Here is a 13,860-nt window from a genome sequence, read left to right on the forward strand (position 1 = left end):
GGTAACACCCAAACCATCACAGGTTATCAGGTGCAATGGCACATGCAGATGAATGGTTCACAATGAGAAGGTGGTACATAATATAAGATGAAAATCACAAAAAACTGTCTAGGTCAACTTTCTTCTGTCTAGCTCTTAGAAAGATTACAGCACTGTGGTAACCTTAACCACAACATGGATCTAAAGACAAGCAAAACAGCCAATTACAGAGCAATAGCCTATAATTAGGACTGAGATTTAATGAAAACATGTTAGAATCACTCAGAAAGTGGACATTATACAAAGAGCAACAGCAAACGTAAATATCACCATTATTTTGTACCTAAGGCAACCTTTATTCTATAGGAGCAGCAGTGTTAGAGTCAAAGTAGTGCAGTCCAGAATCTCCATAGCAGAATCAATGCCTTGCAAAGATCACAAATTGAGCAATAGGTTTGTTTTATATCCTGGGTATGGGCAGACAATAGAGGCTGTCCACCTTGCAGACTTCCTTTAATCCTTTTGCCCTGGACTCACTAGAAGCTGAGATCACTTCAGAAAAGCAGGTCATGTTGCAACACAGTTTGCAACAAAAGCAGTAACAATAAAACTGAATGAGGAAAACAAAGCAAGGGCAAAATCTGCAGAATTATTCAGGACTGGTGCGTGTTACTACCATAGCCTCACACTGAGGCAACACAGCAAATACTCATCCAGAAGAGTTTACAACACTGAATAGCAGTAACTATGTGAATACTAACTGCTGATACACATTTCAAGGAACAAACCTACCACTTATGTCAGAACACTTCCGTCCCATGACAACCTAACAAGTCCAAGGAACACGAAAGCAGCAATACATATAGCATCTGGACTTAAGCAAGGCTTCTAATATCATCTTAAGTTTTATTTCCATAAACAATTCAGAAAAAAGAAACGTGCATTGAGAACTAACTTATAGTGGTGTATACAATTCAGTGAAAAAACATACTCAAAATTGATCACTGTCAAAATGGAACAACTTGTCAAACAATACCTTCAAGAGTTTGTCCAGAGGCCAAGAGTATTCAACAATGTTATTAATTATCCACATTATGCAATATGTGGCTTTGTTATTAAAGCTCATGTTACTGTGGGAGGAGTTGCAACTCTATTATACTATCAGAAGACAAATCAAAATAGTCTTGGAAACACTTGAGGTGTATCCCACAGAGTGGATTTCTTACTGATTGTTTTAATAAAGACAAATGTAAGGTATGCCTTAACAGCATGCCTTAACTATACAAGATAGAAAAAGTATTTGTTTGCGAGAAGTTCTGCAGAAAGTAGTCTGAAGCAATAGTGTCAGAAAACAAATGAGCATCAACAATATTTTAATGGCAAGTTTCAAAGGTTCATATGTAAAATTAGTATCTTTGGTAGGACAGGTGAAGCAATTTTGCCCCCTCTACTCAGCACTGACATGACCTTGGCTGGAATCTTATATCCAGTTTCAGGCATCACATTTCCAGAAAGACATGAAGCCACTGGAGACAGTCCAGGGAAGGGGAGAGGGTAGGAAAAAACAAAAAAACTGGAGGTCTAGAAAACATGATGTATGAAGAAAGATTGAAAGATTTGGTTTGTTTACTCTGAGGAAAAAGACGACTAAGAAGAGGCATGATACTAAAAGCCACTCTTTGAGTACTGTGCCCAGTTCTGGGCTCCTCAATTCAAGAGAAAGGTTGAGATACTGGAATGTGTCCAGAGAAGGGCGATGAAGCTGGTGAGAGGCCTGGAACACAAACCCTATGAGGAGAGACTGAGGGAGCTGAGGTGGTTTAGCCTGGAGAAGAGGAGGCTCAGGGCTGACCTACAACTACACAAAGGGAGGTCATAGCCAGGGGGAGTTGGTCTCTTCTCCCAGGCAACCAGCAACAGAAAGAGGGAACAGAGTCTCAAGTTGTGCCAGAGGAGGTCTAGGCTGGATGTTAGTAGAAAGTTCTTCAGAGAGAGAGTGATTTGACATTGGAATGGGCTGCCCAGGGAGGTGGTGGAGTCATCATCCTTGGAGGTGTACAAAAAAAGACTGGATGAGGTACTTAGTGCCATGGTCTAGTTGACTGGACAGGGCTGGGTGATAGGTTGAACTGGATGACCTTGGAAATCTCTTCCAACCTGCTTGATTCCGTAATTCTGTGATAACAGTCTTCAAATACGTAAAAGATTGTTATAAGAAAGAAAAACTACTTTCCACATATACTCCAGACACAACTAGAAACAACAAAGTAAGACAGCAGCAAAGTATGTTTTTTTCTGATGCCTGACAGAAAAATTAAACATTTGAAGGATTGCCACTAGGGGCTGTGGAAGTATTAGAGGTTTTTAAGAACAAACATGCCTGGAACAAGCCAGGCTTACGAAGGACTGACAAAGAGACCACATGATTTCCCAAGGTCTTACTGGATGTGCTTTGATTCTGTACTGTAGGCAAAAAAAATAATTCCTTTATTGCTATCTGTGACTACCTGTTTAGTTGAGAATGAGTAGCCTCTTTGTAAGAAAATGTTTTTCCTAGGAAGACAAGAAATGCTCTGACAGTGCAAGAACCAGTGACATTCCAACGAACTGTCTTTTCCAAAGCACACTACAACAGGAGACAAACATCACCACTCATTACAGATGAGGAACAAGCTGTAGAAGTGAAGCAGGAACGTGATATGTTTCTGTTTTCGGTGCGTTTTACTTATAAAAGTCGTTTTCCCCCATGTGTAAATTTACTCTGTGAGAGGCCTGGCAAGAAAGGATGTAAGAAATAATAGAAAGGAAAGATGATGAAGTGAAGTTAGGGCCAAAATAAAAAGTGACATCACCTAGTAAACAAAGTGCAACAAGTCTTATGGGGCAAATGAAGCTTGGTAACTAGCTAAATGTGAGTTTTAGTCATTCTGAGTATTGTGAAGCAATAAATTTACCAGCCCACATATTCATCAGTGCAAATTACTGCAGAAGGTGGCAACTGCTCCTCTCATCATGCCATACCTCCACAACTACATTCAGATGCAACAAAGCTCTTTCTGCTGAAAAGCTGTTACTAAGGCACTTTGCGAGGTCCTAAGCTTGTGGAAATTGCTTCTTCATCACATATGGAATAGGCTACAGATGCTAGTCCACGAGGTATGCTGTGAGACACCTTTCCTCTCCCAGGTCTTCAGAGAATAGGAGCAAATGATTACGAAACTGAAAGTCAGACCAGACAGATGCCCTTAAAATGTTACCTACACTGATAGATAGGGTTACGCAAAAAGAAAGACAAATGATATTTAATAGTGATTTGGTTGAAGGTGGCAGTTTGGTATTTCTTAGCCTTTTTTGGTTTTTTAATAAATTAGACCTTAGCTAAGATCCTAGAAGCTTTAGAACACAAGAGGTTTCGATTAAACACAAGGAAAAAATTCTGGAATAGGCTGTCCAGAGAGCTCCTGGTCTCTCTTCTCTGGAGACTTTTGAAACCCAACTGGATGCACATTCCTGTGCAACCTAATCTAGACAAACCTGCTTTAGCAACGGATTGAACCTGATGATCTCTGGAGGTCCCTTCCTACCTCTATCATTCTGTGATTTATTTAAAAGGTACTAAAAAGAGGATTATTAATTGTCCAATATTTTGCTTAAAGCAAATTCCAGCAATGTAGCATTTCCCTAAAAGAAAACCTTGGGCAAATTTTCATGGTGCTTTGGTATCAGGTAAAAATCCATGCCTTCTCTCTACAGTTCAGTAAATAATGTAGTTTTGGATTGAGGTTGTGCCTTATTTTGCATCTTCCTGTACTTCCAGACAAAACTATTTCCTTTACTTCATTATTCTACTGTTTGGTTGGTTGGTTTCTGACTACTGCCAAAATAAGCAATTTGGTTTTGGTCTCTTGGCTTCATATTAAGTGACCACTGTAATGTAAAGAGCTGACATTTTAGCCCACCTTCCTTGAAACTTCGGGTATGACTCTGAATACAGCATTTGATCAGATATGTCAAAAAGTGCCGAGAGGACCAAACAGAAGACAGGCATGGGGAAAACAAAAACAGCTCACTTCCATTGCAGAATGATAGATGATTTCCCATTGGAATGGGCTGCCCAGGGAGGTGGTGGAGGCACCATCCCTGGAGGTCTTCAAAAAAAGACTGGATGAGGCACTTAGTGCCATGGTCTAGTTGACTGGATAGGGCTGGGTGCTAGGTTGGACTGGATGACCTTGGAGGTCTCTTCCAACCTGGTTGATTCTATGATTCTATAAGAAGACAAGAGTCATGTATCACCCAGGAGCAGGGGCAACTCTACTCAGGCAACTGCACAGGAACACAGCAAGCTTTGGTGAACATCTGGGCCAGAATGCTAGAGTAGTGGGACAGGGTCACATGCAAAAAAGACAAAATGAGGTGACTTCAAAAAGCAAGTTTGACCACTTGTGAACATTCAGAATACATCTGCTCTCCTACAGTGCACTAGATGATATACATTATTTCTCTCTCACCCCCATCCCTCTGAGCCCAAGGAGGTTTACCAATATTTGGATGCTTCAGAAGACGGCAGATTCGAGCTTCGCGTTCCAGTTTCTGGTGATCTGAAAGAGAATAAAACCCAAGCTGTTAAGAACCACAACTATGAACTAAGGTCTCATTCAAATTCAATGGAGAAAAGAACACAGTGACCAGTAGACATCCAGAAGGCTGGAACAGAAGTGTCTCCCAAAACCTCACAGCTGTTTCAGGTGAGAGCTGTGCAGTGGAGGCTACAGGAGAGTATCTGGTTTTGCTACAGAGCTAACACTAAACCAATATGGACTCCTTGGTTCCGAGTAGCAGCACACTGCTCTTCTGTCAGCCTCATAAATATGCAAAGCCACTTCCCCACTAATGCCCCTTTTGAGGCATATTCCCTTCTCCAAGGCTACAGAGGAGGAAAAGTCTCTAAAGAAATAACCCACATGAAATGTGAAACAGCATCTCCTTCCATTCTAGAGAAACACTGGTAAAGAAGGGCAGAGTAAGGAGAAACATAGAGCCCCTGCCAGTGCACGGCCATCACATGAAGTAGGGAACTCTGCCAGCTCCAGTGAACTGTAAAAGTAACCATACTTCAGCACCCATGAATGGATGTGCTTGTGAAATGCTGATAAAGCACTCTGAGTTCTCTATGCAAGAAGTGCTGCCTAAACACTAAGCATGCTTATTCCAGCCCAAAGGCAACATCAGTTTGAGCACAACTGTCATCCAGATTAAAGGCAAAAATAACAAGGACAGCAAAAACTGGTTTCTTCTCCTTAGAAATGTATCATACATGAGTGAAGGAATAGAAGCTAGAGGATATCTGCCCATCTCAGCCAAGAAACAGGGAGCCTTTTAGTCACTAAGGCTCGGACAGAAATTTTTTCACTACAGCCATGATTAAGTCCTGAATTTTTGCAACAGAACTCCCATCTTCTCAAATGAAATGCTCACATTGGCGAAGCACAGATTCACTGAAATCATCTGAGGGAGACAAAGTTTCAGGAAATCCTGGCAATTGCTTCTGAGGATGCAGATGTCTAGAAAGAGGCATGACTGTCCTTCCTTCTCAGTCCAATCATCAAAAGAATATAGCAAGGGAAAACAGCATTCTCAGACTGGACTATGCATAGGTCACCGGAAGGCTTGCAGCATCCTCCAGTTTATAGCAAACCCACTAAAGACTCATTTCAACGAAGTCATACTGTGCTGCTCTGCCTGAGAACAGCCTATGCGGCTACATGGTCTCTGCATGGTTTTCCCCTTTGTAAAAGCAGGATTTGGGCAACTGTTCTTTCCTCCATAATCAGAAGATGAAGACTAAGCAAGATCCCAGAACAGTTTTCTCTTCCAGGCTGGAAATAGTAGCTCAGGGCACTAAAGAATTTTGGCCTCCTTTCCCACCACTGAAGTGTAGAAAATGTCCCAATTAATACTTTATAGGCCTGACATATGCTTATATCCTCATCTGCTACTGTTCAGAGACAGAGGAAAGTAAATTACTCCTTTCATCTCTCCTGCCTTCTCATTTCTCAAAATTATTCTTCCTGTTGCATATATTTTACAGTTCTATGTCAGAACACTCTCCAATAAGTTGGCAGGCAGCAAGAAAGGCTGGAGAGTTTCCATGCTCCTGAGGGCTTGGTGCAATGCAAGCTCTTTCTCACTTGCACTTCTGGGCTGCAGAGGGGGGTGCCTTGGCTTCTCCTTTAGCAGCATTTTTCATAAATGAAGTTTTGCAAAACGTAGTTGCGCAGTAAATAGACTGTGCTGCATGCTCTGCATTCAGCCCAGATTCTCACAGCAGGACAAGAGTGAGAGATAAACTATCCATCCTTTTGCACATCTGGGTCTTGCAAATTCCCCACTTACCCTCCCAGCTCTGCTTGGAACTCCTACAGAAGTAGATCCTTCATCCTCCCAGATCACATTGCCCTTGTGCACAGATACATTTGCTGAGAATCTGTTCCCAAGTACAAGGACATGGGGAAGCAGACAGCAGAAACAGCTGAGCGAAGGGGGAAGGAAAAGTAAGAGCTCACCACGTGCTACTCAGCCACTGAGTCCTGAGAGCCAGGGTAGACAGCTGACAAGAGCAAGGCTCAAACAAAATGACATAACCATCAAAATGCCATGGGAGATGTAAATCAAGAGCAATTGCTCCCCTGAAATCCTACACCATCATGCAGAGGGAGGGGAGCAGGCAAGGCAGCTAGTGATCATGGGCGGCAGCCACATCAGAGCTTGTGACAAGAGGTCATCACCCCATATGCCATCCCTCCAGCACCACAGGGCCTGGCCAAAGACCAGAGGAGGAGTACAGCACTCCAGTCACAAGGTACAGGAAACTATTTCTGGTCCGAGGGAAAGCATACCACACTCTTCTGTCTCCAGGGCAACAAAACAGGCAAACTCAAGCACAACTTGCAGAGAGAAAGCACACTTCAGCACCAGGAGCACCAGCCGGCTGCAGCCAGCCACCACAACTGAGCGCAGCAAAAGGTCAGGCTGAGTAAATTTCCTGCCACAGTCCTAGAGGATCATGGATCCCATTCCTGCCGGATCACTTGTCTTGTTGCAGGTGGCAGCAGAACATAGCCCAAGCTATGAAAACCTATCCTCAAAGAGAGCCCCTTTCAAAAACCTTTCTTTGTTGCTTGGTGGCATTTGGTACAGTGTAGACATGTGACTCTCATTCCAGGGACCAGTAGGAAGGGTTGATTTGGTACTTGCAGGGAACAACCTCGTATCTAAATGCATAACAAATAAACAAGGAGTCTAACAGCCAGTAGGAGACAGGAAAAAAATCCCAACATTCTGTGTATCTGCACAGCAGTCAAAGGCTAGACTTTAACACATTTCTATCACTGAACCTTAAAAATGCAAAATATTTTAACTGTATTTGAATAATGATGAGAAGATCACATGGGTTCACACCCCTGTCTTCACAAGAGCTTGTAAAGCAAATAATTTCTCCTCTTTTTGTCCAAAAGACTAAAGTTGTTTCTGCAAGCCATTTGTGGAGTGAATGTGTTTATTCTTAGGGCACAGTGGAAGTACATCTTGTAGCTAAGAAACACAGCAATGCATCTGCCCTACCTTACAGGATCCTAGACCTGAGATATTAGGCCTATTTCTCACATGTTACAACTACAAAATTCATCCAGCAATTTCTGTGACTTGCCTCAACTACAGTATATCCTTTAGAAAACGTAAGGGTTCATCACATTCAAGACTTCAAGTAATAAATAAAGTTGTACACGCAGACAAGTTACTCCAAATGTCAGTTATCCTTCCTCTTGAAAGTTAGCACTGTCGTTCCAAGTCTGAATTCATCTATCTCCTGCTTCCAAATATTGGATTTCATTAATCTCTTTTCCTGCTAAGTTACAGGAGCTGTCTAGCCCTGAATAATAGCTAACATTTAAAACTTAAGTACAGGATATTATGAGTACTTGTCTAATATTCATTTACTGTTTTCTAGCCAAAAGAGAATCCTGCTATTTGGACAGTGCTTATATTTACAGTCTAAAGCAATGAGTACCCACATAGACAGAAAAGTGCAGTCTACATAGCTCTTTTGTGACAAAATTTAAAGTGTAAATGCTTAAGGAGACAGTGTTTAAAAATAGGACAAAACTTTCCTGTGTTCAACACACAAACTAAGGCTTCAATACGTGTTTGTCTTTATTAGAGCTTTACACCATAGGATTTCTGGATCTTGGTTCAGCCTGTGAGACAACATTTAACCAAAGTACTTTTAACATTATTACTCTGCTGTCATTCTAGCAACATCAACAGTGGACTTCTTCATAACACGTCTGATAAGAAACTGCCTATTTAGAAAACTGGTATTTCTTTGGGTTGGGTTTTTATTTGTCTAGGGGTTTGCTTCAAGAGAAGACAAAAATGACTGGGTTAGTATCATCTGTGAGAGTTAAGGCCCTATAAGAACGAAACTGCTTCACTTTCTACCAAAACACATTCCATTCATTAGGACAAGAGTGCTTGGAAGACACAATGGATGGACAGATGTGGTTGTGCACAATTAATAATGTCACAGCTAAAAGAATCTCTAAATGGACAAGTTAAAACAAAACCAATCATGTTTGAGCACAGAAGACCAAAACCATGATGGCTTGGCCTAGATATTCCTAAATGCACTGAACTTCAGCAGATAAACAGGATAACATGATGTAAAAGGAAGGTGTACCCAGAAGAAACAAAAACCAAAATGCAGACAGCTTCACTTAATGAACCTCAAGCAGGGTGGAGAATATATCTAGTTTTATATTGTTGTGCATTTCTTATTCTTTTGTAAGAAAATCCTTCCACTGTCTGACCACTTCAATCTGTTACCCCAAAGATGTAGTGGCAGAGATGGAAAAATCACAAGACACTCAATTTCTGGACTCTGCTTTTTCTTCAGGGTACCAGTTTCCAGTGTCCTACTCCAGCCACTACATGTTTGGCTACTTTGTAGTAGGTTTTTACTCCCCAGGTACTTCTCCTCCCCCCAGGACACTCAAGGCCTGAAGGAAAACATCTTCAGACACACAGATAGGGCACAAGGCATCTACAAATCTCAGTAGACTAGAGCTGTCAAGTGAGAACATTTACATAACACCACCAAAAAAAAAAAAAAGAAAAGAAAAAAGGCATAAATTAGAAAAAAAAAAAAAGATTAAGAGAAAGGGAGAGAGGTCACTGTGCCTAAACAGCCTGTCAGGGTGCTGTGCTGAAGAGAGAAAGACTGCCAGGAAAATACAAGGAGACTTTGTGGAAGTGAGGTACGCTTACAGAAGGCAAAGTCTGGAGAAAGACACCTATAACAAACTCCAAAAGGAGACCAGTCTCAAGCAAGTAAGGTGAGGCCTGAACTTGAACCCGCAAGCAGGACAAAATGGTGAGGTGCCAGGTGCTAATACTGCCACCATGCACTGGAAGCACAGAACAAACCTCTCCCAGCTTCAGACAGAGCAACGATGCCCTTACTGACTCCCACTCTTTAGAGATGTGGGGAAGAGTTTTGTTTCAGCTTCAGGCAGCTGCCATAAAAACATATTTTCCAGCCAGTCTTGCCACAAGCTCCTTAAAAGACCAGTGACCAGGGAGGGTAAAATAGATGTGTCCTTTGTGCCCCATCCCCTCCACCTACCCAAAGAACACCAACATTTATTGCTCTAGGAACAAACAGCAAAACCAGGCCTATTTCAAATAGTTCCTCCTCCTGGCAGGCAGAAGTAGAAGACAGGATTAAAGAAATAATTCAAAGAGTGGACAAGATGTTGACTGAAATAAATCAAACCAAGATTTATCAGTGAAAATAATTAAACACCTACCAGAGAATAAAGTGGGAAAAGTTAATGCCACTGTACTTCCTTCAATAAACATTAGAAACAGCACTGTTTTGAAATGGTTCCATGTGCAAAGAAGCACACCCACTGCAGTGTTTATTGGCTTGCTTTACAAAACTCCAGCTATACTGAGGGCCTGTGGCTAAAATTCCCTATTTAACAGATTTGCCTTAAGAAGGGCAGGGGGAGGGCAGGAAGCAGGCAAAAGATGGGGGACAACTTTTAGCAATCTAAATGTTTGGCCACCCCAATGGGAATGCAGGTTCTTTCCTAAATGCAGTGAAAAGAAGCAGAAACCAAACTAACCGACAACTGTGAACTATCTAGTGAAAAGCTATGTCATGAAGACAAAAAGAAAAAGCCTTGCTCACCCTCCCTCAGCCAACACAACTTACTCGCTCTTAACAGCAATTGGCTCCTCAATACTATAGTCCACGTGCCTCCATCCTGCACTAGGACCATGCTCCATGGTTGCGTTAAAGAGGGACTGAAGCTATTGTTCCTCTGGGAATACATTCTAGATTACATTTCTAGGAACGGGGAGAGTCCGGAAGAGGAATCAAACCCAAAGCAATAAATTCAGTTTGACTGCTGTCATCATGCCAATTCTGGGAGATAGGCAATTGGTGCCAGCTGCTAAGATATCAGAGTTGCTTCCAGAGAGAAATCGAATTTGCATCAAATACTTTTTGTAGTGTGAGACTAGTCTGAGCCTTCAGGTTCCTTTGCACTTTTCTTATTTAAATTTAAGCTTCCTTACCGAGACATTTGCAGCAAAAGAAAGCTAGCTCACTCGTCCCACCACCTTCAAGCTACAGACCCTTCCCTACATTCTTACACCTTTCCAACGACAGAGATCTCTCAGCATTTGCAAATGTATGGCACAGGACAGTATGCCATGCCACCACTTGAAACATGAATACCAGCAAGTCTCAAATCACCACCATTTTCCCTCCCACAGAAGTTAGTAGACACAAACAAACAAACAAGAGGCCCTAATAGATTCTGTATATCCTGTCTGAAAAGAACTGTCATAAATAACAGGCATAAACTTGCGTTCATGCAAGTTAAGGCTTTATTACTAATAGAGTTGCAGGAATCAAGCAATGTACAGGCCTGGGTGCGCGGGGAGGCTCTGCTCTACCCTAACGCACACACTTTATCTTCAGTTTTCTCTTTTTATACCCTATTCTATTACATATTCATTACTAATTCTAAGAAAAGGTTGGGTTTTCCTTATCAGTTTTTGGAATGGGAGGTGTCTCTTCCACACGTGTCTCTTTTTATCCGGTGGTCCCTCTGGTAGTCTTCAGTGATGAAGTAGGGGGTCTTCCTCAAGTGTCCTTCCCCTGAACTTCAAAGTCCTTTGTATTCCTCTGTTTGCTCATGCAAAAAAAGTGGTGCAAGGAGGAATGCACTTCCATGGAAGCCCCCCTTTTCTCCCTTTGCTTATGCAAAAAGGCTGTCTCTTCCACATGCCTCCCTCCTTCACCAACCTTTACTTATTACTGCTATCTTAAGCCTATTGCATACCTTTGCGATGGTGGTGCGAGCAGGAATGCAATTCTGTTCAAAACCTCCCTTCCTCCCTGTCTGTGACCTCTTGCCATGAATTGATCGGATCAAACGTATATTTCTCACAATCCCCCATTTGCTTTTTGATCAGACTGATTTGTGTCTTAGCTTCAAATCGGGCAATTACTTGCTCTAGAGAGTTTAACTCTCCATCTTTTAGCCTTTCTTTTGTCACCTAAATAATCATTATAGTTTGGGGTTTGGTTCTCCCTTCTGGGTTATGGGGTACAATGGTTACTTGCATCCCTTGCACAACCATCATGATCAGTCTTACAAAACATGGAATGAGACTAGGTACAATTAATATCACAATCAGCGCTTCCCCTCCCACTAAAGCAAATTTAGTCTAATTTCTAATTATTCTATTAAGCATATATATTGGGGTTCCATAACCCCAAGATCCATCTTCTGCCCATGTTGCAGGATCATAATAGGCAATGAACCCTTCGGGAGACCACTCCTTGTCTCTCCAGTTTCCTATTTGGAGATCCCTCCTGGCCCTTCTTAGCTCATCAGTCTCAGTGTACAGCTGTTTGCCTAATCTTTCTCCCTTGGAGACAGGCAACAGGAAGAATCTGGGTCTCATTGTTCCCAATTCAATAATATCCACCCTGGCCTGGCCACCCATTTATGATTTTGCTACCATTTTACCATGTATTTTCAGTTCCATTACGCACACAACCCCCTTCACATTCCAAATTCCCTATAAACTGACCATCACCCAGTCTCTGCCAGCAACTTCTTCCAATTATATTGGTTTGTAGGACCCACTGCTGCTTTCTGTTACCTCTCTCCACTTTCCAGGATGTTTGCTTCCATTGATTCTCAGGGCCATCGATCTCCTTGATCGGTACCTCCACAGACAGAACAATTGGTTACATTCAATGATTTTGCAATATTCTCATCCAAATTTACAAAAAGATTTTTAGCAACTGTTGGAATTCCATACTTAGCTCCTGATTCTATTTCATGATAAAATGAATGAGATACCAAATGTTGTGATTTTCCCTATGATACCGGCAGCATTGGCCAGGATCCCCTGGGCAAATGTATTTTTCTTGCCCACTATAATAACATCTCCACCCCATATTCCCACAATTTGAAGCACCGTTGTTGTCAATAGCCTGGCAAACATCAAAAGTGACCCAAAGGGGTTGGCTGCGGTCAGTGGTCATTTGGCTTCTTCCTAACAATTTTCCTTTCTCATCATTTGCCCTTATTTCTACCCACTATAGATAGGCTCCTTCCTTTGGATCATAACAAGTGATTTTTAATGTCTCATTACACCTGTTTTTTATAACACGGATCTAACTTTCATCCTTTGCACTCAAATTGCATGGTATATCAGTGTCTGAGACACGATTTTGCCCCTCCGAGTTGCAGCAATGCAGTCACTGCAATTCTGGGCTTGTCCCAGGGTTAGGAGGCTTAATCCAGATATGCACAGAAGAGGTCTGGTCAGGGCCATGTTACTCAGCGGTCACAGGCCAGAGGGGTTGCAGCCCTCGGCAGACCTTCTTCAGCTGCAGCACTGGTTCCCACTCCAGTCTTGCCCTCTTTATTTCCTTGGGTGCCTCTCACTGCCCTTTTGCTTTTCTTGAAATATGTGTCACAAATTAAATTAAAACAAACTAACAAAACAAACAAACAAAACCAAACAAAACTCTTCCCCACTCACAATCCCCTCCTGTTTGTAAACAATTTCAACACCTGTTGCCAGTTTTGAGTATTGGTTATGAAGTCCCCAATATAGTCCCCTAGGAGTGATAAGTGTTTAGAAATTCACCAGTGCTTATCTTATTGCCTCCTTAGTGTCACTTTTGTTTCTCTGGGTCCGAAGTCACTTGCCATCCTGGACAGGTCCTTTTACTCATGAGGCATGTGTCCACCTTTTTCTGCTGTTCTGAGGGCCATTCCTGTTGGTGAGCAACACAAGGAAAAGGGCCTTCCCACATAGTTAACAAAGTTTATTCTTTCCAAGTCTGTATCAGTACCTTATCACCAGGTTTAACTTTTGTGGATTGCAAACCTCAGAGGCTAGAGTTTAATCTAGCATCCCCACCTCCGTGATTCATCTTGCCTTTGAAGATTTCTATGACATACTTCTATATGTTCTTATCCTCTATCAGTTTGTTACCCATGGGCAACCCGGCCCAATATGGCATACCCTATAGCATCTTCATAGGGGGAAAGTCCCGTGCCGCTATGTGGCTTTGTTCCCTTAGGTTTAACAATTGCTATAGGCAGACATTTAATTCATGATAATTTGAGTTTCAGTCTGCATTTGTGTAGATTGATTTGCTAACATGATCTAGGGCCCAAGCCATCTTATTGGTGATTATTTCTAGCATGCTTGTAGTCTTATGATTGGGTTTAAGTTATAGATTGGTTCTCGAGCACACTGACCCCATTCGTGGGGGTTCCA

At 42.1% G+C, this 13,860-nt stretch overlaps 1 protein-coding gene across 15 annotated transcripts in view; it reads right to left on the bottom strand.

Annotated features, from left to right (window-relative positions):
• Window positions 1-13,860, bottom strand: part of CAMK2G (calcium/calmodulin dependent protein kinase II gamma) — a 136,472-nt gene that overhangs the window by 70,643 nt on the left and 51,969 nt on the right. For all 15 annotated transcript variants that reach the window (XM_064144942.1, XM_064144940.1, XM_064144945.1 and 12 more), the window contains exon 3: window positions 4,521-4,580. In XM_064144942.1, coding sequence (XP_064001012.1) covers window positions 4,521-4,580 — 60 coding nt within the window. The remainder of the gene's footprint in view (window positions 1-4,520; window positions 4,581-13,860) is intronic.

The sequence above is a fragment of the Pogoniulus pusillus genome, chromosome 6, assembly GCF_015220805.1.
Source record: "Pogoniulus pusillus isolate bPogPus1 chromosome 6, bPogPus1.pri, whole genome shotgun sequence".
Lineage (NCBI taxonomy): Eukaryota > Metazoa > Chordata > Aves > Piciformes > Lybiidae > Pogoniulus > Pogoniulus pusillus.